Source organism: Bos grunniens, chromosome 1 (assembly GCF_055505025.1).
Source record: "Bos grunniens cultivar Pamir isolate PY7600 chromosome 1, Bosgru_T2T1.0, whole genome shotgun sequence".
Lineage (NCBI taxonomy): Eukaryota > Metazoa > Chordata > Mammalia > Artiodactyla > Bovidae > Bos > Bos grunniens.
This window is the reverse complement of record NC_141165.1, coordinates 62,095,658-62,118,104: the sequence shown is the minus strand read 5'-3', so window position 1 is coordinate 62,118,104 and position 22,447 is coordinate 62,095,658. Positions and strand designations below refer to the sequence as shown.

The following is a 22,447-nucleotide window of genomic DNA, read 5'->3' as shown; positions in this document are numbered from 1 at the left end:
TTTCAGGGGTGATGTGAAGGAAATTTAAGGTAATAGCAGGAATACTCTTCTTCACAAGCCTTACAAATTACTACTATACAAAACCCAGTCCCGTGTCTCTCCTGACTGTTTACATGAACAAAACAACGGAGATACACCTAAGTCCAAGCAATACCACCGTTCCTGGATGGTAGGACATAGGGGACTCAAATCCCAGTCCTGTGATTTGCCAGGTGCAAAGTACGTAACCTTTCTCATCTGTGGTTCTGTCTGTAAAAATGATTACCACCTTACAAGGTGTATGTTCACTGGAAGAAATAATATATAAAAGTGCTTGCTGCTGCTAAGTCGCTTCAGTCGTGTCCAACTCTGTGTGACCCCATAGACGGCAGCCCACCAGGCTCCCCCGTCCCTGGGATTCTCCAGGCAAGAACACTGGAGTGGGTTGCCATTTCCTTCTCCAATGTATGAAAGTGAAAAGTGAAAGTGAAGTCGTTCAGTCGTGTCCGACTCCTAGTGACCCCATGGACTTCAGCCCACCAGGCCCCTCCGTCCATGGGATTTTCCAGGCAAGAGTACTGGAGTGGGGTGCCATTGCTAGCACATCATAAGCCTCAAATAGTTACTATTCATTCCCTCTACCACACAGAGAACAAAAAAATGAAAATATCAAATGGAATTCTCTTGGGGAGTTCTCTGGCAGTCCAGTGGTTGGGATTCAGCAATTTCACTGCCATGGCCAGGGTTCAACCAGGCCGAGAAACTAAGATCACCAAGCCATATAGCACAACAACCCCACCACCAAAAAAGTAAGTCATTCTTTCCAATAATTTAACAAATAACCATGCAACTAAAAATTGAGCATAAAGTTGAGACAACAAACCTTCTGGTGATCAGCAAGTTTAAAAAGTAACGTTTAAGTTTGAAATAAATGCCAAAAACCTGTAGTCAGACCCTTGGCATTCTTTCAATGCCAAAAAAAATCTGACCTTTAATATATCTTTTACATTGTTAAGACACATCTCTGGAATGTTACAAAACATGTTAGCCCACATTTCCCCCCTGTTCTTAAAATAATGGTTGGAAAATGAACCACTGCCTCCCTGCAAAGCAAAAGCCTACACTGAGTATGCTGCTTCTCTTCAAGTCTCCCTAATGGAGGCTCCTTAAAGTCCCAAGGCAGCTTGAAGCAGCATGGGCAGGTGATAAAAAGTGGAAAGATTCTCAGTGCCTAACCCTGAGTAAACCACTTTAAAAATAAGAAAACAGAAAGTCTGAGAAGTAAACACCCATAGATGTGAATACCCATCTATTAAAGGGTGATGTCGTCCATTACTCAATTCCACTCTCAGTTGATTCCCTGGTCTTTAAAACAGATATTATTCACAGAGTATATATTAAGCCTAAGGTCTAATTTCTCAATGCAAACATTTTATGAAAAAATATGGATGCCATTCCTTTGTAATTCATATCCTATCTACATTTTACACTAATTTTCTATGACTAAAGTTGCAAAATAAATGATAAAGAAACAGCCGTTCTATAAGGATGCTTTTTATACAGCCCTTTTGCCAAGGTGATGAGAATTAAGATGGATTTTAAGTAGATGTACTCTGTCAATGCAAAACAAATCAGAAAAGACAAATGAGCTGGATGACTGGCTAACTTGGCTACTAAACAACATCACTAACAAAAGCACGTGTGTCACAGTTTTCCCCATGAACTAGAATGACAACTCGATATTCCAGTATACATGAAGACCGAAGAAACTTCTATCCAAGAACATGCTTCGGTGCGAATTTTTCTATCTACTTTGAACACATACGAACATTTTAACAACTCCTAAAAATTAGAAGTCGTGAAACACAACTGGATAACAAGTCCATTTCTCTACATCTAAGGTTTAGCTCAGAAGGATTGATTTCCACTTTTATAGAAACACAGCTGGCCCTTGAAAAATGCAGAGCTTAGGGGTACCAACCCTCCATAAAGTCAAAAATCCATCTGAAACTTATAGTCAGCCCTCTGCGTTCGCAGATCCTAGGTATCCTCAGTTGTACATCTGCAGACTTAACCAATGGTGGATGGTATAGTTCTATAATACTTACTACTGTAAAACATAAGTAAGTGTATAAGTGGATCTGTGAAGTTCAAATCTGTTATTCAAGGGTTAACCTGACACCCCAAAACAAAACCAAATAGCTCCTACTTTCTGCTCTCTCTGCTTAACTAGTTCCCTTGTTACTTGCAAAGCAGAAACCCTTGGCAAAGTAATTTTCTAAATGCAGATGTCCAAATGCACACCTCCTATACTGCAAGGGGCAAAGGAATGGGCAAAAAAAAAAAAATGGATCCAGGTCAAAGTATTCTAGTTAATGGTTGTGCTAAGCACACACTGCACATAAAACAGACATCCTCTCAGCAGTGCTCTATCTGATGGTCACCTACTAAAGAAAAAGGCCCAGGGCTGAGAGGCAATACCAGTGTAGGCATGGACACTAAGGTGCCACTGAACTGCTTCCTCTGGCGGCCCACCATAGTTCAGCTTCAATTGACTATAACAGCAGAGCTGGCTGGAAGATTACTAAGGGGGGTACCTAGTTCTGGTCAATTCCAATTTAAATGTAATCTGAAGACAAGGAAGCCCCCAAATTAACCTAGATACAATACTAGGACGCTTCAGCAATGGGTTCCTTGGAAGGCTGTTTACTTTTTGCACCTGCATTTGGAATCTAGATATCACTGTTGCTAACTTATGCATCTTGCTTCAGTATTGTCTGTGTGGAAACGTAATGTAGATAATTGCTATACAGTCACATTTTTAAGTCAATCATTTGGACCAGAAAAGATGAGTCTGCCAACATAAAAATGATATGTGCAAACATATGTCTTAACACATTCTGGAAGAGAACAGTCCCATCTTTTTTTCCTCCGTGTGTGTGTACATATATATATAATTTTTACTGTACTCTATCAATGGCTATCGTATCACATCCAACATGACAAATATGCATTTTCAAAAAACAGGAATTTGAGGTTGGAACTCTATCAAATGTAGTTTTATTCAAAGAGAAAGTCAATATAGAAATGATTTAAATAAAAATGCTTCATCTAGGCAACACCAGGGAAATTTTACATTCAAAAAATTCTATTTTAATAAGTACCTATGGAAAATGCAATTTTTGGAGAAACTGTAAAAAATATTATAAACACAAGTATTTGCATGTCTATCCATTTGAACGCTGATACCCTGCATCTGTGTTTAATGCCCCCTAACCAGTTTGTAAACAGTAAAACCAAGGCGCCTGGTCATTTCTTCTGCCCTTCCTATGCTTTGATGAGTGTTCAATATGGCACTGATTGGGGACTGTTCACTGAGAAGCAGAGGCCAAATAAAACAACATATGGGTCCAAAGTTGTAAGACATATAACTGAAATCCTTCTACATAGCTACATGAGCCAGAGTCCATACTACTTCATTTTACAAGTTATATAAGGAAAGGAGAAAACTAAGAGACTTAAAATCACTTCATCAGTATGATACAATGAATGTGCCCAAAAAATCTTAAATAGTTTTGCTTTTAAAACCCTGTATGTGTGAGCACTCAAAACAATTACAAAGCTAAAAAAAAATAACAGGTAAACAATTTCCAGGTTGCAAGTTCAGCTGACCACAGAGACCAGGCAAGTTTGGGAATTGAGTGAAGTGGACAAAGGGGGCTTTCTCCCCATCCAAAGTGGGTGGCTGCTACTTTGGGTCCGTCAACTTTTGCCAAGTAGGACAACCAGCCCAGTTACCAGATCTTCTGGGTTTTTAAAAAACAGAAAGATCTAGAATTTTGTGTAGATCTTCCCATTTTTAAAGATTGGCACCTAATTATTTGTTAATCATAAGGCTTTTTTTCTTTTTTAATGCCTGTATGAAAAATGTAATAGGTAGCCAGTTTTTAAGCCCTGGTTTAGATGAATTAAACCTGTTCCTTTTGTTCATCCTGCATTCACTCTGAAGGACCTACTGAATGCTATCTCACTGAATGCTACCTCAGACGTCAGGTACAGCATGGCCAAGAGACAACCCCTGCTCCTCTGGAGTTTAGAGTGCAACCAGACAGCCAAACACTGTTGAAAACAATCATAATGTTAAAACCACCATAAAATTTTAAATTGCTGTTATTTTGCAGTGCAACCTTGCCACGCCAGTGTTTTTCCTTAATCCTCTCCTTTTTGAAGGCAGCTCTATTTCTACCATTTGAAGGATACTGATTGTATCTTGTATCTTATTATTATTGCCTTTGGCTAATTAAATTCTGAAGTGTCTCTCAACCCAGACAGCTCAGAGCTGTCATAATTATATATCATATGTCATAATTATTGTGAGTGCCACATATAACACCCTCCTCTGCATGGCATCAACATTTTCCTTTATGAGACAGAGATTATACATAGGCTATGCCTTTTCAGAAGGCTTTGTAGTGAATGGAATTGGCAAACCTAAGGCAGAGAAGATTGTAAAATCAGACCACAGACCTGGAAAACTCAGACTTTTTTTTTTTTTTTTACAGTTCAGAGGAAGCCCTCAGAAATGTGGCCAGCTGCCTGCACTGCTAGAAAGCACTTGGGTTAGGGGTGCTCATGGTCCTCACCTCCACAGAGTTGGAAATTGCGAGGGACAGAATCAAGAAGCCAGGAGTGGATTTCCAGACTGGATGCACAGAGGACACAGATTCTCTAGAAAGAATACTGAAGAGCAAAGTTTCCAGAAGAGAGATCCTAGAATGCATAGATACAGTTTGCTGGGGGGTCACTAATATCAGTTCTCCACTGATTATGCTAGCCCTACAGAGTATTCACATTTCACACCACAGAAACTGCTTACATGATATGCAAAGCTTGAATAACTTCCAGCATGATACCTCAGTTCAGGCTCAGCCTCCCCACAGACACTTTTCCTTGCTCGCCTATCCCGTTCCCCACCCCTCCCTGGACGCTCCCAAGACGCTGATACATTCTGCAACCCAAGCACTTCTCCCCTGGTCTACACATGTGTAAATACAGAGCCTTTTTCCTTTTTTTTTGTAAACCACATTCTGCTCCCCAACTAGACTGCTCATTCCTTTAGGGCAAAAACAGTATCTTATTCAGCTTTGTGTCACCAACACCTAATACAGTCCTGCAGAGAAGACATACGATAGATGCTTATGCAGATGAACAAATCTGTTATTCAGTCACTCCTTAATTCAGTCATAAATCTTACCCTCTCACTCCTCCTTTCCACCCCAAATCTCAAAGAAGAGAGGCTGACAGTCTTGACACGAGAGGCCTTGTAACTGTGAATAGTAGTGAGAACGTGAATGGCAGTTTGCAATAATAATTTTCTTTAAACATCTGCACAAGTTACACGTTCCTCATAGGCAGTGATGCTGAAGAGTCTGATCCAAAACTGCGCTTCCCCATGTTGGGTTTCCCAAGCCCAACATTTGAGCAGCCTAACTTTTTCTACCTGCCAGCTCAAGCCCCTGTCTCTAAATAGGGAGTATCACAAAATGAGATGTTATCTAATATTATTCAGCAATAATATTTTAATTGCAGTCCCATTCACATTTGAATATCCTTTTCCTGGGCAAGGCTCCCAAAAGCCATTTATTCGTTTTTCTACACCATACTGACACTGATCCCCTTTCTGCGTCCCCCTGACACGGTGGCCGTCCGTATGTTTGAAGAGTAAACCTGTGTGGCGACAGGATCTGAACTACTGATGGCAAGAAGGGAGCTGTCCAGGGAAACGTTGTTAGGAAGATGTCAACCTGAACAGAAAAGGCCACTGGACTAGGAGGAGAAGAACATTTGATGCAGAAGACATGCTGATGACGAGCACCATCTGAACATGGAACATTTTAACATATTTAATGAGCTGTCTGGAAACGTGTACTCAAAAGAATGCGCTGGGGAAACTCTGGCTGCATATGCTGTCTGAGGGAAACAAAGGCTTTCAAAAAGAAGAAACCAAAGGGGGAAAAACCTCACTCCCAATGAAATGACATGCTAAATGCTGATCAACCAAAACGGGCAAAAGTCAAGACAATTGGACATGACTGAGGTAACTTGTCTTCCAGGGAATGCTTTGCCCTCTCACTCCTCCTTTCCACCCCAAATCTCAAAGAAGAGAGGCTGACAGTCTTGACACGAGAGGCCTTGTAACTGTGAGTAGTGTGTCCCAGAAAGTTTTCTGTTTACATTTAAGGAGATCTACTACCTGAAAAAGAGGCATGAAAAAGAAAAGGAAAAAAAAGCAAAATATAAGAAATAAAAATGACAAAACATGCTCCAGGTGCTCTCTGTGTTCTGAATTCTTAGTTAGGACAAGGTGACATCTAACTCTATCCCCACCCCACTGCCCTAATAATACGTACATGACGAGTGTCACTAAGTATATAAAGTGGCATGTCGCCATCATGTAGGTCTGTCAGTGTCACAGATTACATAAGCAAATCAGTCAATTATATGTGAACACTCTGCTCATAGCCTAATGGTTTCTTTATTTACCTGTAGCTGCTGTAATTCTTCTTAAGAGATTATTAAAATACTAAACCAACAAAACAAGTTGGAAATTGGGCTCATGTTCATCCTTTCATGCTCAAAACAAGCTGTTACTTCTTAAAATCTCCAAAATGTGCTGAAAGTTCATAACAAAGATAGGTGATACACTGTTAGGTTCTAAAATGTAATGTGTGAAATGCAATATTTTGACTACTGAAGGACATTCACTGTAATTTATAAAGCCACACACAAAAACTCAGGTGGAAACCTAAGCTTTACAACTCAAGAATAATATGTGGTTAGGCATATTAAGGGAAGTAAACTTTATTTAGCTACGCTGATCTATTTAGAGGTAGAAGAAATTACAGTGAGACAAGAGGAACCAAACATGAGGAAGCGCAGTTTTGGATCAGACTCTTCAGCATCACCGTCAATGAGGAAAACGTAACTTGTACAAACGTTTCAGGAAAATTATTACTGCAAACTGCAATCCACGTGTTCACTACTACTCACAGTTACAAGGCCTCTCGTGTCAAGACTGTCAGCCTCTCTTTGAGATTTGGGGTGGAAAGGAGGAGTGAGAGGGCAAGATTACAGTGAGAGCAAGCAGAAATTAGAAAATTTTTTTTAATTCAGAAAACAATAGTTAAAGCTGTTCAAAAAAAATTTTTTTTAATTTTAAATAAGCTGCTCAATTTTACTTCTAGGTGTATGTATATGAGAAACAAAAACACACATCCACACAAAAATTTGTACACATACATTCATAGAAGTATTATTCCTAATAACTACAAAAAGTGGAAACAATCCAAATGTCCATCAAATGATGAACACTAGAGTATTCTTAGGCAATAAAAAAGCTAAAAGCAAAAAAGAGCTATAAAGGACAGGGATACCTCATTTTAGTGCATGTTTTTGCTTTATTGAGCTTCACAAATAATTGGTTTTTTACAAATTAAAGGTTTAACATGGCAACTCTGTGTGGAATAAGTCTATCAGCGCCATTTTTCCAAAAGTATTTGCTCGCTTTAAGTTCTATGTCACATTCTGGTAATTCTTACAATATTTCAAACTTTTTCATTATTATTATAATCATTATGGTGATCTGCAATCATGACCTTTGATGTTACTGTATTATAAAAAGATTACGACTCACTGAAGGCTCAGATGGTTAGCATTTTTTAGCAACAAAATATTTTTAAATTAAGGTATGTACTTTTTTTTAGACATGCACAGTTAAAAGTCTACACAATATAAACAGAATGTTTACATGCACCAAGAAACCAAAAAATTCATGTGACTCACTTTATTGCAATATTGGCTTTATTGCAGTTCTTTGGAACTGAAACTCACAATATCTCCAAGATATGTCTGTAGTGATACACATGACAACATGGCCAAGCCTCAAAAACACTATGCTGAGATCAGCCCTGGGATTTCTTTGGAAGGAATGGTGCTAAAGCTGAAACTCCAATACTTTTGCCACCTCAGGCGAAGAGTTGACTCATTGGAAAAGACTCTGATGCTGGGAGGGATTGGGGGCAGGAGGAGAAGGGGACAACAGAGGATGAGATGGCTGGATGGCATCACTGACTTGATGGACGTGCGTCTGAGTGAACTTCGGGAGTTGGTGATGGACAGGGAGGCCTGGTGTGCTGCAATTCATGGGGTCGCAAAGAGTCCGACACGACTGAGCAACTGAACAGAACTGAACTGAGGGACTTTCACTTCACTTCACATGGCATATGGATTATATATCTCAGAGCTATTAAGTAAGTTCTTTCTATCCACCTTGTATATTTGTTACTGTTATTCTTGCTCATTTGTTCAGTTGATGATATACTTTAAATCTTCATTCATAATCGAGGATGGCTTTTCATTTTAAGAAAAGAATCATCCTTTTCCTGCTACTTATACAAAATGACAAACCTAGGTTTCAACCTTAACATGACTTCTGATAACGAAAATTAACAGTGTTTCTTAGAGCCAGAACAGAGCAGAGAATCTTGCCAAGAACTCATCTTAATTAAATCCAGAAACCAACAGGACAGAAATCAGGAGGAGGAGGGCTGAGGTGACTGAAGAGCTTTCTCATAACTGTGGTGGTTCTTTTGCATATATAGAAATGTTTAGAATGTCCTCAGCACAGCTGCAAAGTATTAAGAACATTGTAAACACATACACGGTGAGCTTCACTAGATCCACTCCTAACAGAAATGCAGAGGGAGAGCCCGTGGCCAGCGGGCAGCTCTTTAGGATGGTGTAGTGGGAGAAGTGGATCCAGTGTCTCTCACCCCATGGGTCTGACAGGACAGTATCTGCAAAGTCTGTCACTTAAGTCAGCCTGGTGCCTCCACATGGTCCTTGTTAAAAAGTATTGGCCTCAAGGGACAACACAGTTAAAGCCTCAGAAGACATTATACAGACTCTTCCCTCTGGTGTGTCCCCTGCATCCTGATCCTTTCATACAAACCCATCTGAGCATCGTAGCGCACATCCAAGCAGCAAACACCAGCAGGCGCCCCAGGCAAGAACTCAAATCTCGGGCAGCTTCTGACTGTTGAATCCTCACTTTTGGTCCCTGTTCTTTCTGGTGATCCCCTCGCTCTCCCTCCCCGCTACCTCTCTCTGCTATTCCTCCATCATTTTTAGTTTTGCTTGCTCCTTGGGTCTGCCTTCCCCTTGAGCCTTAGCCCAGGTCCCACACACAGGCCTGAAGGTCTACCACAGTCAACTCTGACACAACTGTTAGGACCCAAAGGAAAGAGTGAAGGCTCAAGGGAATGAGGGGCTCTGGGGACAGAAAGAGGCAAAAAAGAGGCACACAGGCCACTGTCTCGGCTAAGCCACAGTGACATAGAGGCAACATCAAGGCATGATAAACCTCGGGCTGTTCAAACACATCCTGCCCAATTAACAGTTGTTCCCCATTAAGGGAAATTTAGGGGTAATATCAATCAACAGCTTGGCCCACATAACCTAAACGCCTAAACGTCAATGCTTCTAGCACAATCAGACATATTTGCAAATTAGAAAGACTGAAATATTTCCTTCCAATGAGATTTGTTTACAGTAAGTGTACCCTGGTCTGACAAAGCTTGATGTTTGTGACTGTGTATAAAACAGATGAACAAGTTTTCCCATTTCTTGGCTTTACAGAAAGCTTCTTAGGTGAAATCAAAACATGATCTTATTAACCTATATTATTACACAGTTTCTACTTAAGAGCTGAGGTCAATATGTGGAGTAGAAAATACGACAAGGCCTTCCAAGGAAGTGTAGCCTTTTTAGTCTCTGGTCATTTCTGGGAGTTTACTTCTGAAGGGAAAACTGGAAAATTCTAAGGGTTCTGTATGCTGGCTTATAAACTACAAACCACTACTCTAAACAAAATGAATTACAGAAACAAGGGAGAAATCATCAAAACACAAAAATGGTGCACAGCTACACAGATGGGTGGTCTCAGGTCTCCCAGGTATGTAAGCAAAATGGAATCAAGAGATACCTGAGAGACTGGAGTTGTTTTTCAAGTTTAGTCACTTTGAATACCTTGACCTACCTCTCTTTTTTTTTTTTTTTGAGGCACACGCGTTCTTAGTTCCTCAACCACTGACTGAACCAGCACCCCAAGCAGTAGAAGCACCGAGTCTTGACCATGAACCACCAGGAACCAACTAGCCCTTTTTTAAATTAGTTTAATTAGTGAAAAGAAAGGAAACCATACACCACATGCACCTTGAAACTATTCATGGCATTTTGAGACCTTGGGCCGGAGCAGAGCAGTGAGAGGATGAGGTAGAGAGGCAAGCACTAGTCACAGGAGGCTGACCAGCTGCAGGGCTGCACTCAGATTTCATCTCAGGTGAACAGGACAGCTCTGAGCAGGGCAGTGACATGGTACATTTTTACAGTTTTAGCAGATTGATGTGTGGCAAATGTTTTCTGGTAGGGCAAAAGTAAAAGCAGCAAGACCAGTTGAGAAGAACCGTCCTACCCCTGGTGAGCAATGTTGGCTCAGAATCTAGGAACAGTCACAGAACTGAAGTAGACATGGCAAAATATGGTTTCAGCAACGTTCCTGAGATAAGGTCAACAGGACTTGCTGATAGTCTAGAACACAGAGAGGAGGAGCAGCCAGTGGAGGCTCTGGAAATGAAGAGCAATGGAGGCAAGGAAGCAGAGGCTCTATTTAGAGAAGTACTGTTGTAAAGGGAGCAGAGATATGAGATATAACTGGGGGCAGGGGGGTTGGGGAATGTGGAGTCAAGGAACGGGGGGGTTGTTTTTGTTGAGTGGGCCAGACGTATAGCTATTTGTGTGTTTAAGATAAAAGATCTAACAGTAGATTGGTGGAAATGAGCCAAGAGAGAGAATCAGGAGTCAGGAAAGGAGGTACTTCCATCAGTGGCAAGACAGGAAGAAATTTATTCAACTGACAAACATTTATTGAGCACCTATTAGACATTCTTTGCTCTTAAGAAGTTCACGGTCTAATGCAGGAGAAAGTAACATATATAAATCATTAAACAGCAAAGCAAGACCCATCAGACGTATATACAAAGTATTAATGTACTATGCCGGATAGAGTGTTAATGTAGTACGACAGACAGGGGCGGGGGGGGGGGGGGGTGCGGACTGACATCAAATGGCCAATTAACTTATCTGAATTATTAATATATTTTGCATAAATATTTTCCAAGCAATCATTCCCAATTCTACTTTCGATAAAACAAAGACACCTACTTTTATACTTCTAAAGAACTATACAAATATAAAAAGTGGCATTTATTTAGTACCAGACTGATGGAACCACTTTTAGTAGTCAATTAAAAAATTCAGGAGTGGAAGAAGATGGCGGAGGAGTAAGACAAGGAGACAGGGGAGATCACCAGCCTCTCCACAAATAACTCATCAAGATATGGAACCACTCCTACGAAGCAACTTCTAGGTGACAGCAAAAGACTCCAGGCCTCTAGGGGCACAGGCTAAGCTCCCTGGAATGAGGTAGGACAAAGATAAAGAAATAAAAAGGGAAGAGACAACAGAGAACTTCTAGAGAGGAGCTTGTGCCCCAAGGGAGGGAAGGAATGGTGAAGGAGGAAGCGTTTCCATGCATTGGGAAGCTCCCTCTCAGGCGGGACCAGGGGGTACCAAAGGGGAGACCTAGAAGGCAGAATACAGAGAAGGCTGCACTTCCCAGCCCATAACCAGCTCACAGACCTTGGCCCTGATCAGATGGTGGACTTTGGGAGCTGAGAAAAAATTTATGTTATCAGAGATAATATCTGTCTCTAATAATTTTTGAAGTTTTACTTACTGTTTAAATTTTTTCCCAAGTGCTACAGGAATGAGCTCAGGAATAACTTTTCTACTCTGCAATGTTAAGTAGCTAGTGACAAAGAAAGGAGTCTTACAGAAAACAATGACTATCATTTTCACAGCAGCAGACTTGCTGCCCTGGAGCCAGGACTTGGAAGGACTGCTCCAGGAGCCAGGGTGGGTTCACACACACCTGTGTGTCTTGTCGGGGTCAGTCACCTCCTGGATGAGATCAAAACCTGACCCAACCTCTGGGCATCCTGCTCTGGCCAATCAAGAAAAATCAGTCAAGTATAATACACGACATGAGTAAACACTACTTTATTCCAAAAACTTTTACATATTTTCAAAATGATTCATTTCAAAAGTCAGACACTTGTTTTTGATGCTTGAAGAATACCAGATGGATTAGGTAAAGTTTGCTCTTCTCAAAAACTACAACTTCTGATATTTTAAAAAATCATATAGTGATTCTACAATGGAAACGACCTCTAGAGAATGACAAAGGTTCAAGATCAGAGATCTTTGAATCTCAAAATAAAACAATTTCTGGGCTAATGTTTCCCACTTGGACAACTTAAATCCTCTCTTAATGCACCTACCTGCTGAGCCGCATCTCCATTCACCAAGTGAGGCATCATGGCAACCTCTCCGTTCAGCAATGGTGGCAGTTCCAGAGGGATCTGGTCGGTCATCATCATTGTGACGTACATTCATGGAGAATTTCCCTCAACTGGCTTCCTGCAAGAAAATCACCATTTTGTAAAAAGAACTCAAGACCACAAAAATTCACCTGTAACAAGTCAGCTATTTAAGTGCACTGTCATGAGGTCAGCTGAAACTCAAATTGTTCCAACTGGTGTCGGATTTAGAAGGGATGAAGCAAAACCCAGGGTGGCTTCCCAGGCAGCTCAATTGTTAAAGAATCCGCCCGCCATGAGGAGACCTAGGTTCAATCCGTGGGTTGGGAAGATCCCTAGAGAAGGGAATGGCAACCCACTCCAACACTCTTGCCTGGAGAATTCCATGGACAGAAGAGCCTCGTGGGCTACAGTTCATGGGGCTGCAAAGAGTCAAACATGACTGAACAACTAAGCACAGACAGCAAAACCCAAGAAAAACAGCTTGAAATTGGAGACCACAGACCTGAGTCTCTAAGCAGTCAAGTAAACACAACCTCCAGTTCCTCAGCCTTGTTATTTAGAAATTTAAGTCCCCTAAACCCAGAGATATTCCTCAGAATAAAATGAGATAATTTGAGAAGATAGAAGTGTCAAATGAACATTTATCATGCTATCTCTAAGGTAATTACAAAAAATGAAGCCAAAGAGCATGACTTCTAAGAAAAGTTTTTCTCTTTCACTAGGATCAAAATACTGTTCATAAGCAGTTACTCCAAGCAAAGGTTAACTACCTACACTGCAGTTGTTGCAATTTCTGACCTTGCTATTAACTCAGTAATTAATCAAGTTCTAATTCTCTCTCCCATCATCCCCTTGAACTGCATTTATCCTGTTGCCTATTTGCAGCTTTATTACTTGTGCCTATCTTGAACTTCCCTGTGCCTGACAGCACCTACAGTACCTTGTACAGAGTAAGGCTTACAGGCACATTTCATGGTTTCCACAGAATAAATGATTTTCATGTATGAATTCAAAACAACACAAAGCCCACTCTCATTCCATAATAGTACCTGCCACGACTATCTAGCTTTTCAATAAAACAGCAGGAACACAATAAATTCCTATTTAAGATATGTATTCTTTAAGAAGTATTTACCCATCCTTCACTTATGTCTAAAATTTTTGCCACAAAAAGTTTAATAGCATAGACAAAGGAGAAAAATACCCACATGCACACACTATTTTAAATCAGTTCAGAAATAAACTGCCATGTAGTCCATTTTAAATTTTTTCTCATTTATAATAAAGTTCCCAAAAATTCAAATTCAAGACTTTTATCCTTTAATACTCAATATCCAAATCAGGCAAAATAGCAGGTCAAGTCCTTTAATGACTATCTCTAATTTGTCTCAAGTGTGACAGAAATATTTCTTAAAACCTCCATTCTGAACATTAAATATATTTCCCTCCCCTCAAGCCCACCCAAAAGAAATCCCTTCCCTGGAAGTATCAAATGATGCATACAAACCACCCAAGAGATTATAAATTTTTTATTTTAAATCGGTAAAATTTTACACTATTCATTATAACCCCATTTGGAAAAACTAATTATTTTAAGTACCAAACAACAAAGTCATTTCCCAACTAGGGAAGCACATTCTATAATAACAAGTCTTATAATTCAGTGTTAACAGTACCATCATGCTGTTTTATGAGGCAATTACTCAGTTTCTAAGCAAATAAAAATACAAAACTCAAAGCCCAATAGTTTATCCTAATGTAGGAAACAGATTTTTTTCACAATAAAATTAACCAAGATAACTTCCACTGACACCATGAAGACATCAACTGCTTGATTTTGAGTAGTACTACTAAAAGAGTACTAATATCCATTTCAATTTTATTTCAAATATACTTAACCCTACGAGTGCACAAGGAGAGAAATGATTACTTTTCCTCAAACTGGTATTACACAGGCCTAATTTCTTAAGCGTGGTGTCTTATCTAATGATTCTTCAACACTGGAGGTTGAATAAACAGGGCAGTAATTTACACGAGGGGTCTGAGAATAAAGCATCTGCACGTAAAGAAGCACTCCACACTCACTCCCACCTTTTCCTCACTCCTTCCAAGGAAGAGTCCCAAAGCACTTGCTGGTGAGATGATGGAGACTGTGGCTCTGTCCTCTGTCCTCCCCTCTGCTAAAGTAGTGAGCACCAAAGCCCTCTCCCACAAGGGACAGTCCTGATCAGCTCACAGACAAGCATAAGGATGGAACCTACCCTCTTTTCATTCAGTGCACACAGGTACTAGTAGGACATAATTGTGATCTAGTGAAAAAAAGTTCAGGCATTCCTAACCACCCATCGCTAAAACCAAAGAATGTCTCAACTCCAACATTATACCTAACACTGACAATTCCAATTTTAGACACCTTCTGGTTGGCGTCATGATAAACAATAGGATTTGCTATCATCAAAATACAGCAATCCAGCCCCACGGGCTGGCGCTCTTAAGCACAAATGTCAGGTCCAAGTTGGGTAGTTAAACTCCAGGTTCTGCAACTGTGGGATAAAAGGATAGATCCCCTCCTAGTTCCATGAAAGTCTTATAAATGTAAGATGAGAGAAGGTGGGAGCCCACACAGAGTTGAAAAAAATCCCAGAGAAACAAAGTCAGCTGGCACAAAGAAATAATTGCATTTGCTTTTGAAACTCATATAGGCAACTTTGGGCAATGTAGCTATTCCATACAAAAAAAAAAGATGCCTGAGTCCTGTATTTCTTTCCTACTAGATGATAGATTATCCGCCTCACAGATGTGCAGTGGTTGTTGCAAATTACTTAGAGGGGAACAAGCCAGGGGAAGATGGGGAACTGTGCATAAAAAAGTCAACTATATATACAATCAACTCCTTAGACAGCATACAGTGGGAACTTATAAACACCACACTCCTAGTGCCCCAACGCAACCAGCCAACAACCAGACCTTTAATCACAGAGAAAAAGGGAAGAATGAATAGACTCTGCCATCGAGTCTCACTTCTCATAACCAAAGTTGTTAATCCTCTTTACCCTCGGACACCAGCTTGCTAAAAATCCAAGGCCTATTTTCTAGTCCCCAAGAGGTCCACCAGAGGCAAACCAGGCTTTATCCTGCCTAGAATACAAGGTAAGAGATTGATCTAGATGGGGTGGTTCACACAGTCAACAAGGTGTAAATACCCCTTTCTACACTCCATGCACATACAGAGGATACGTTCATTTGCCTGGAATTCAAGGGACCTACAAAAAAAGTAATAAATTATCTCTAGGCAAGATAATGCCCAGCTATTTAACAAGGCAACTGCCTGGCAACCGGTCCTTAAATCATCATGGAACAGAAACCATTTAGTGCCATGGACTGTCGAAAGGACAGGAGAAAAGGCAGGAAGAAGAATTATAAAAGAATGAAAACCATAGATGCAAAACATAAGACTTAGGGTATAAAGCAATACTGTACTATGGTTAGTACCTAGTTTTGGTTATTTCCTAGGGATGGAGATGGGTTGGGAGGAAGTAATGACTTTTCCAAATACAAAGTCAAATGTTCAGGCTGCAAATTGGGAAAACCACTCGGCCCTAGCCATTGACAATTAAAGAAGGTTAAAAGACTGGGGAAGGCTTGCCATGCATCAATAATTAAATGGTGACCACTCCCCCCAAAAAGTGAGTCTCCTCTGTTTTGGTTGGTAATCCAAACAAAACTACACATGTACTCAATTTAAACAGGTGTGCCTCAGCCCCACTGCTCTGAGGAGACCCGGAGAATGTGACATGCCTAAGAAAGATGACTGAACTTTTTAAATGGAATTTTTAAAATGAAGCAATGAATGTAGAAGGCTTACTATCCAAACAGTTAACTTTAAGGACCAAAAACTTTATTTGCCAAGATTGTGGGTGGAAATTATACATTTTCTAACTTCATTATAGAGCAGGCTGGCCATAACTTTATTTTTTATTAGGGATGTAGGGTCACTGTTTATAATACTATGCTCAGTCACAAGGTGATGTAGTAGGGAGTTCCTAGGCATTTTGACCTTACCTACTCAGAGAAATTCACCCCTACTTTGAGTTCTTATGTTTAAATTCTGTTTTTTCCTCTCTTCCTCATTAGGCTATACCTCAAACCACACCTCCTCAACTCTGAGAATCACACTCAATTTGCTATCTTAATCTTCCTTGGGCTGGGAAGCCAGGTTGTTAGTTCTATACACATAGAGGAGTGGTTTCTGGGGTCTCAGAAGCTCCACTCTGTGCCCTGCATCCGTGATCCCTGGATGACTGAGCTGTAACCGCTTTTCGTGTCAGTCAGAAAGTCTCAAGAGAAATCATCCTGACAAAACCCCCATTATCCTGGTCTGGGTTCCTTCTGCCCTAGACAGATGTGTATCTGAGTAGGCCAAAGCAATCACAGAACTCATGCATTTTACTCAAGGCTTTTCCACATCCACACTGTCCTCACACACCACCGAGTTTTCGCAATAAATTCATTCTTGGATTTTCCAGGCAAGAATACTGGAGTGGGTTGCCATTTCCTTCTCCAGGAGATCTTCCCAACCCAGAGATTAAACCCGGGTCTCCTGCATTGTAGGCAGACGGTTTACCATCTAGCCACCAGGGAAGTCCCCTTTACAAATACAGAGTCAATAAATGTACTACAAAACTAATCAGAATAAACCAATGGAAAACAGATGACCTCTACTGCTGCTTTTGCTGCTAAGTCGCTTCAGTCGTGTCCGACTCTGCGTGACCCCGTAGACGGCAGCCCGCCAGGCTCCCCCATCCCTGGGATTCTCCAGGCAAGAACACTGGAGTGGGTTGCCATTTCCTTCTCCAGTGCGTGAAAATGAAGTTGCTCAGTCATGTCTGACTCTTAGCGACCCCATGGACTGCAGCCTACCAGGCTCCTCCGTCCATGGGATTTTCCAGGCAAGAGTACTGGAGTGGGGTGCCATTGCCTTCTCCCGACCTCTACTACGATGTTTTTTTCTAATGCTCCGAATATTTTCTTTTCCACACACAGAGCTCCAAGGTTTCAGTGCTATTCTTTTTAATTCTTACTTACCCATGCTTCCAGTTCAAAGAATTCAGTGACAACCACAGGCCATCACAACCTCTCCCCTAACCACACATCCTAGCATAAAACCACAAGTGCTTCATGCCTGGCCAGTTCTGTTCTTTTGACTGACAGGGAAGGGATGCCACGAGAGCACTTGCAGCTGACTTCCCTCCCTCTTGAAAGCAAGTCGTTTGTTTCCTTTCTTACCTGCAGGGAGGCCCAGCGCCAAAGAAGTACGCTAATGGCAAGGATGGGGGCTGGGCACGCTGAACAACAGATCCTCACTGTTAGTAAGACATTTAGTTCTGTCCAAATATGACCCTAAAGCTTTTACAAAACACCTTACTTTAAAATAATATTACAAAGGGTCTTCAGTTTTTACATTACTCTAGGCACTGAGTTATTACTTTTTCCTTTTCTTTTGCTTCCCTCACTCCAAGTCTAAAAAGGTTTTCCATGGTATTTTGGCCCCAAACTATACTAAGAAACATACGGCCAATTTAATTTAAAAAAGAAAACTGATTCTCAGGAGAGAACCACAGATCCATTTCCAAAGGCCAGAGAAAGCAGTTATATACTAGGAAGAATTTCTAACTTGAAAAAAATCAAAGCCTTCATCACTGCTGGGAGAGTTTTAAGTCTGTGGGCCTGGCCTTCAAATGAGTAACAAAATGTCCCGCACCTCACTCCATGGGCCAATGACCCAAATTTCCTTACATTAATTCAAGATGTGAGTGAGCAGTACAGTACACAAATTAGTTTCAGATGACAAGAGGAAAAGAACCCCAAGAGCACCAAAAGGAACAAAGCAAAACCATCAGTGCCAAATGAAATGACCCCGCGGGGTGAAAGGAGATGGACTCCCTGAGTTAAATCTCAGGGCAGCGCCAAGGTGCAGGCTCCCAGGCTCACTTTACCTACACCTGACTTTTGACCTATTCTAAACCATCCCAGGGAAGTGCAGAAAAAGTAAAAGTAGAATGAGAACCAATAAGAAGAAAGCATTGTGTCAATCATACCTTAATTTTTTCTTAAAAAAAAAAAAAAAAACCACATCATCAATTTTAACTTTTTGCTTCTATCTGCAATTCAAATGCACTTTCAGAAGCAAAAGGGGTTTCTTGATGAATGGGAAATCGATGTATAGAAATCAATTAAGACCTATAAAGCAATTATGCAAATAATCTAATAAATAAAACCATCTTCAGAATTCATACCATGTGTGCAGTGCTTAGTTGCTCAGTCCATGTCCAACTCTTCACGATCCCAGAGACTGTAGCCCGGCAGGCTCCTCTGTCCATGAGATTCTCCAGGCAAGAATACTGGAGTGGGTTGCCATGCCCTCCTCCAGGGGATCTTCCCAACCCAGGGATCAAACCCAGGTCTCTTGCATTACAGGCAGATTCTTTATCATTGAGTCACCAGGGAAGCCCACGAATACTGTAGTGGGTAGCCTATCCATTCTCCAGGGGAGCTTCCCAACCCAGGAATCGAATTGGGGTCTCCTGAATTGCAGGAGGGTTCTTTACCAGCTGAGCTATGAGAGAAGCCCTCAGAATTCATACCACTAAAAGTTAACTGTGATTCCATAAAGCTTGAATCTTTTCCAATAAAATATACATTAACCAATCACCTTCACAAAATCTAAGCAGCATGAAAATGTTTTGCTTGCTACTTGCCTGTTCTGCAGCCTGAGAAGAATATGCTCTTGGGCACATTAGTAAAATCATAGCTTGATTCATACTTCAACAAAAGCTCCTTCTCTGCTAAAAATACTTACTGACTTCTAACAGTAAAAATCTACTCTGGACCACATGTCAGAAAATTGTCACAAACTCACCAGGAAAATGTTCTAGCCATTTTTCTTAAATAGTAATAAGGAAAAGAAATTTTTTTTCCCGATTCAACACAGCAAGGAGTCAAAATTAGTAGACAAAATGATGATATGATGAACTCACTGAATCACAAAAAAAAGAAGTGGGGCTTTGTTTTGCTGTGTTGTGTTTGAGGCAGATGGGTGTGAGAGGTTACTATGAAATTACTGTATCTCTTTTAAAACAATATAATTATCAGAGAGCTAATGTTTTATGAGTGATTACAAGGTTCTTAATGACTCCCAAAGAAAAACCTAAGCCTAATAAAATTTAATTTATTACAACAAACATTTGTACAGCTGATTCACACTTGTATATGCCATGACTGTGGTAAAGAAAGAAAAATCTTAAAAAGTCAAAATTTGACAGAGACTCATACAGCCCAGAAAAAAGAAAGAAAAACTGCTTTCTGGACTTCCTTCTCATACAGGTGGCCACTGTGTACACATGCCCTCAGTCACAAGAACTGACAGCTTCCTCATGTGTCGTCCTATTAGCCAGATTTAGGAAAACAAAGAGGCAGAGATGAGGAAGGGAAAGAGTTATTGAAAGAGAAAGAGAAGAAAAAGTTTTTTAAAAGTTAGTTATACACATTCTTGGAGAAGGCAATGGCAACCCACTCCAGTACTCTTGCCTGGAAAATCCCATGGGCGGAGGAGCCTGGTGGGCTGCCATCCATGGGGTCGCACAGAGTCGGACACGACTGAAGCGACTTAGCAGCAGTAGCAGCAGCATACACATTCTTATAAGTAATGGGGTATCAAAGTATCATTGCTATTTTCATCAGAGAAACCTCTTACCTTCCTGCTCCATTCTGGTTTTGAAAGATAAACCCCTGACTGATACTTCAAGACCTAGAAATTCTCTAAACGGTTCTAGCCTTCTGAGCAAAATGAGAAACAGCTTTCTGATAATAACTATAGAAACACCAACAATAGCATCAATAGAAAAAAAAAATGAAAACAAAATAGAAACATGATGCCACCTGCTTTACCTCTGAAATTGAGAAAAAGCTGCTCATCCATCAAGACACATCAGCCAGTTTCTACCATGTTCCCCCCACTGTGAAAGCAGGACTTTTCTCTCCCTCTGGTAACAGCTACAGCAGCGGCCGTGGCATTGGCGCTGACTGTGTGGAATAAGCACGTGGCCACTTGGGAGCCTGATGTGGGGCACTGCCATTGGGAGGCAAGGCTGGAGGTGGTTCAGTGCTTTTCTTTGTACCGTCTCTCCCACACTGCAGGCAACCATGAGGAACGGCACCTGTACAGGCAAACGCCCTCCTGAAAACTGAATCGAACTGCGCCCTCAAACAGGATATGGAGAGAAATTTAAAGATGCTTATTAGAATTTTTCACAGCCCCTCCACTAAAAACTGTTCAAACGCCCACCAGTACGTTATAGGAACAATAAGAGCACTAAAGCAGAGAGACCCCAAGACTGAGTTCTGGAAAACATGAGTTCTAATCTGAGGTTTACCAATCATCAGCTTTAAATCTGGACACTTAATTCTTCCTTTTACCAAATGACACGGTTATAGATTCACCTTCAAGGTTTCTTTTTGCTCTATTATCTTTCAAAACACCTCTGCCTATAGTGCTTACTTCATACAGATTAAATGAAAACTGAAAAAAGAAGTTTACTCAAACTCTATAAAAACCTATTAGTTCCTCTCACTCATATGAATATAATCTGGGCCTCCTGGATAAGCGAGGAAGAACCTAAAGAAAATGTTGAAAAAAGAATGTACTGAGTAAATAGTGATAGTAATCACTGTGCTTTTATGCCAATGAAATCTAATTTTACAGCTGAGTTCTACACAGCTGTGAAAGAAAGACTCTTGCCATGGCTTGCCACTTGAATGAGAGAAGGAGTGGTGATAACTGTTCATGCAGAAAAACTTCTTGAGACATGAGCAGTACCTGGAGGTATGCACCCAGCTGGTTGGTTGAGGCACAAATAGTCTGGAATTTGTCTTCTTGTCTGATATGAGTTCATTAGTGAAGTTAAATCACAGTTGTCTGAAAAGGTTCCTAACCTTAAAAACATTCTTGCTTTTAGCATCCAACTATAAACACAGGAGAATTAAGTGGCAACATTTAAATCCACAGGAGAAATCCTGTGAAATTGAGTTTAGATTAAAAACACCACCACCACTGCTGTCATGGATTAAAATAAGTAATATGTGATTCAAACAACAAATAAAAAAAGAACTGTCCACTGTGCTCCAGAGGCTAACGAGAGATGTCAAGTAGTCTAATGTATAGGCCCCACCTTTAAGAATCCATAGATGCTCTCTTTATTCTAATTTAGCACAGTCACGTCTGAACTCAAAACTACTATATAAGGAAAGCACTATTTCCTGAGAAGGAGAAATCGTCTACATGTCTGAGGATCATATGTAAACATTAATGCATCAAGGCTATTTTTATAATTCTCCATGAATATAAAGTGGTTGGCTGCTTCCACAGCCCCTCCAATATACCTCAAATCTTTAATGAAACACAAAAACTTTTTTAAAAACTGCATCATTATATATACACAATCTCTGGACCTCGGATCCACGTCCACACATAAACAGCTCAGTTCTACAAATATTAACTAAAAAGGAAAGGTGGCCCAACTAAAAAAAAAAAGTTTACCAACAAAAGGTCCATTTGTTTTGTTCATTGTTTTTAAACAGTGTTTAAAGAGGTCTGCAGATGTAATTAGACATTTTTATTAGAACACCTAGACTCTGGATACACGCAGCACAATAAATCTCACATCCCTCTCTCACATCTCAAGGATGACAGTCTAGCATCTACAAAAGAACATTCCAAAGCTATGAGCCCTTATTTTCACTCACATCCAAGCTAACTTTGTCACATACTTTATCCAAAGATGAGAATAACTGAAAATATTTCTTTGCAATGACTTGGAACTGTGTGGTTGTTTCTTTATATCTTTTTCTATAGGATGTTGGAAAAAGGTCTAGAAGACTATAATCCAAAAGTGGAAGGAAAAAAAAAGTCA

General features: G+C 40.5%; 1 protein-coding gene across 40 annotated transcripts in view; it reads right to left on the bottom strand.

Moving 5' to 3' along the window:
* Window positions 1–22,447, bottom strand: part of FNDC3B (fibronectin type III domain containing 3B) — a 361,710-nt gene that overhangs the window by 275,727 nt on the left and 63,536 nt on the right. For 38 of the 40 annotated variants that reach the window (XM_086394520.1, XM_086394600.1, XM_086394566.1 and 35 more), the window contains one exon: window positions 12,438–12,576. In XM_086394520.1, the coding sequence (XP_086250646.1) occupies window positions 12,438–12,548 (111 nt within the window). In that variant the 5' untranslated portion in view covers window positions 12,549–12,576. Of the gene's footprint in view, window positions 1–12,437; window positions 12,577–20,426; window positions 20,450–22,447 lie in introns of those variants that run through there. The other 2 variants (XM_086394588.1, XM_086394602.1) reach the window with 2 other exon arrangements.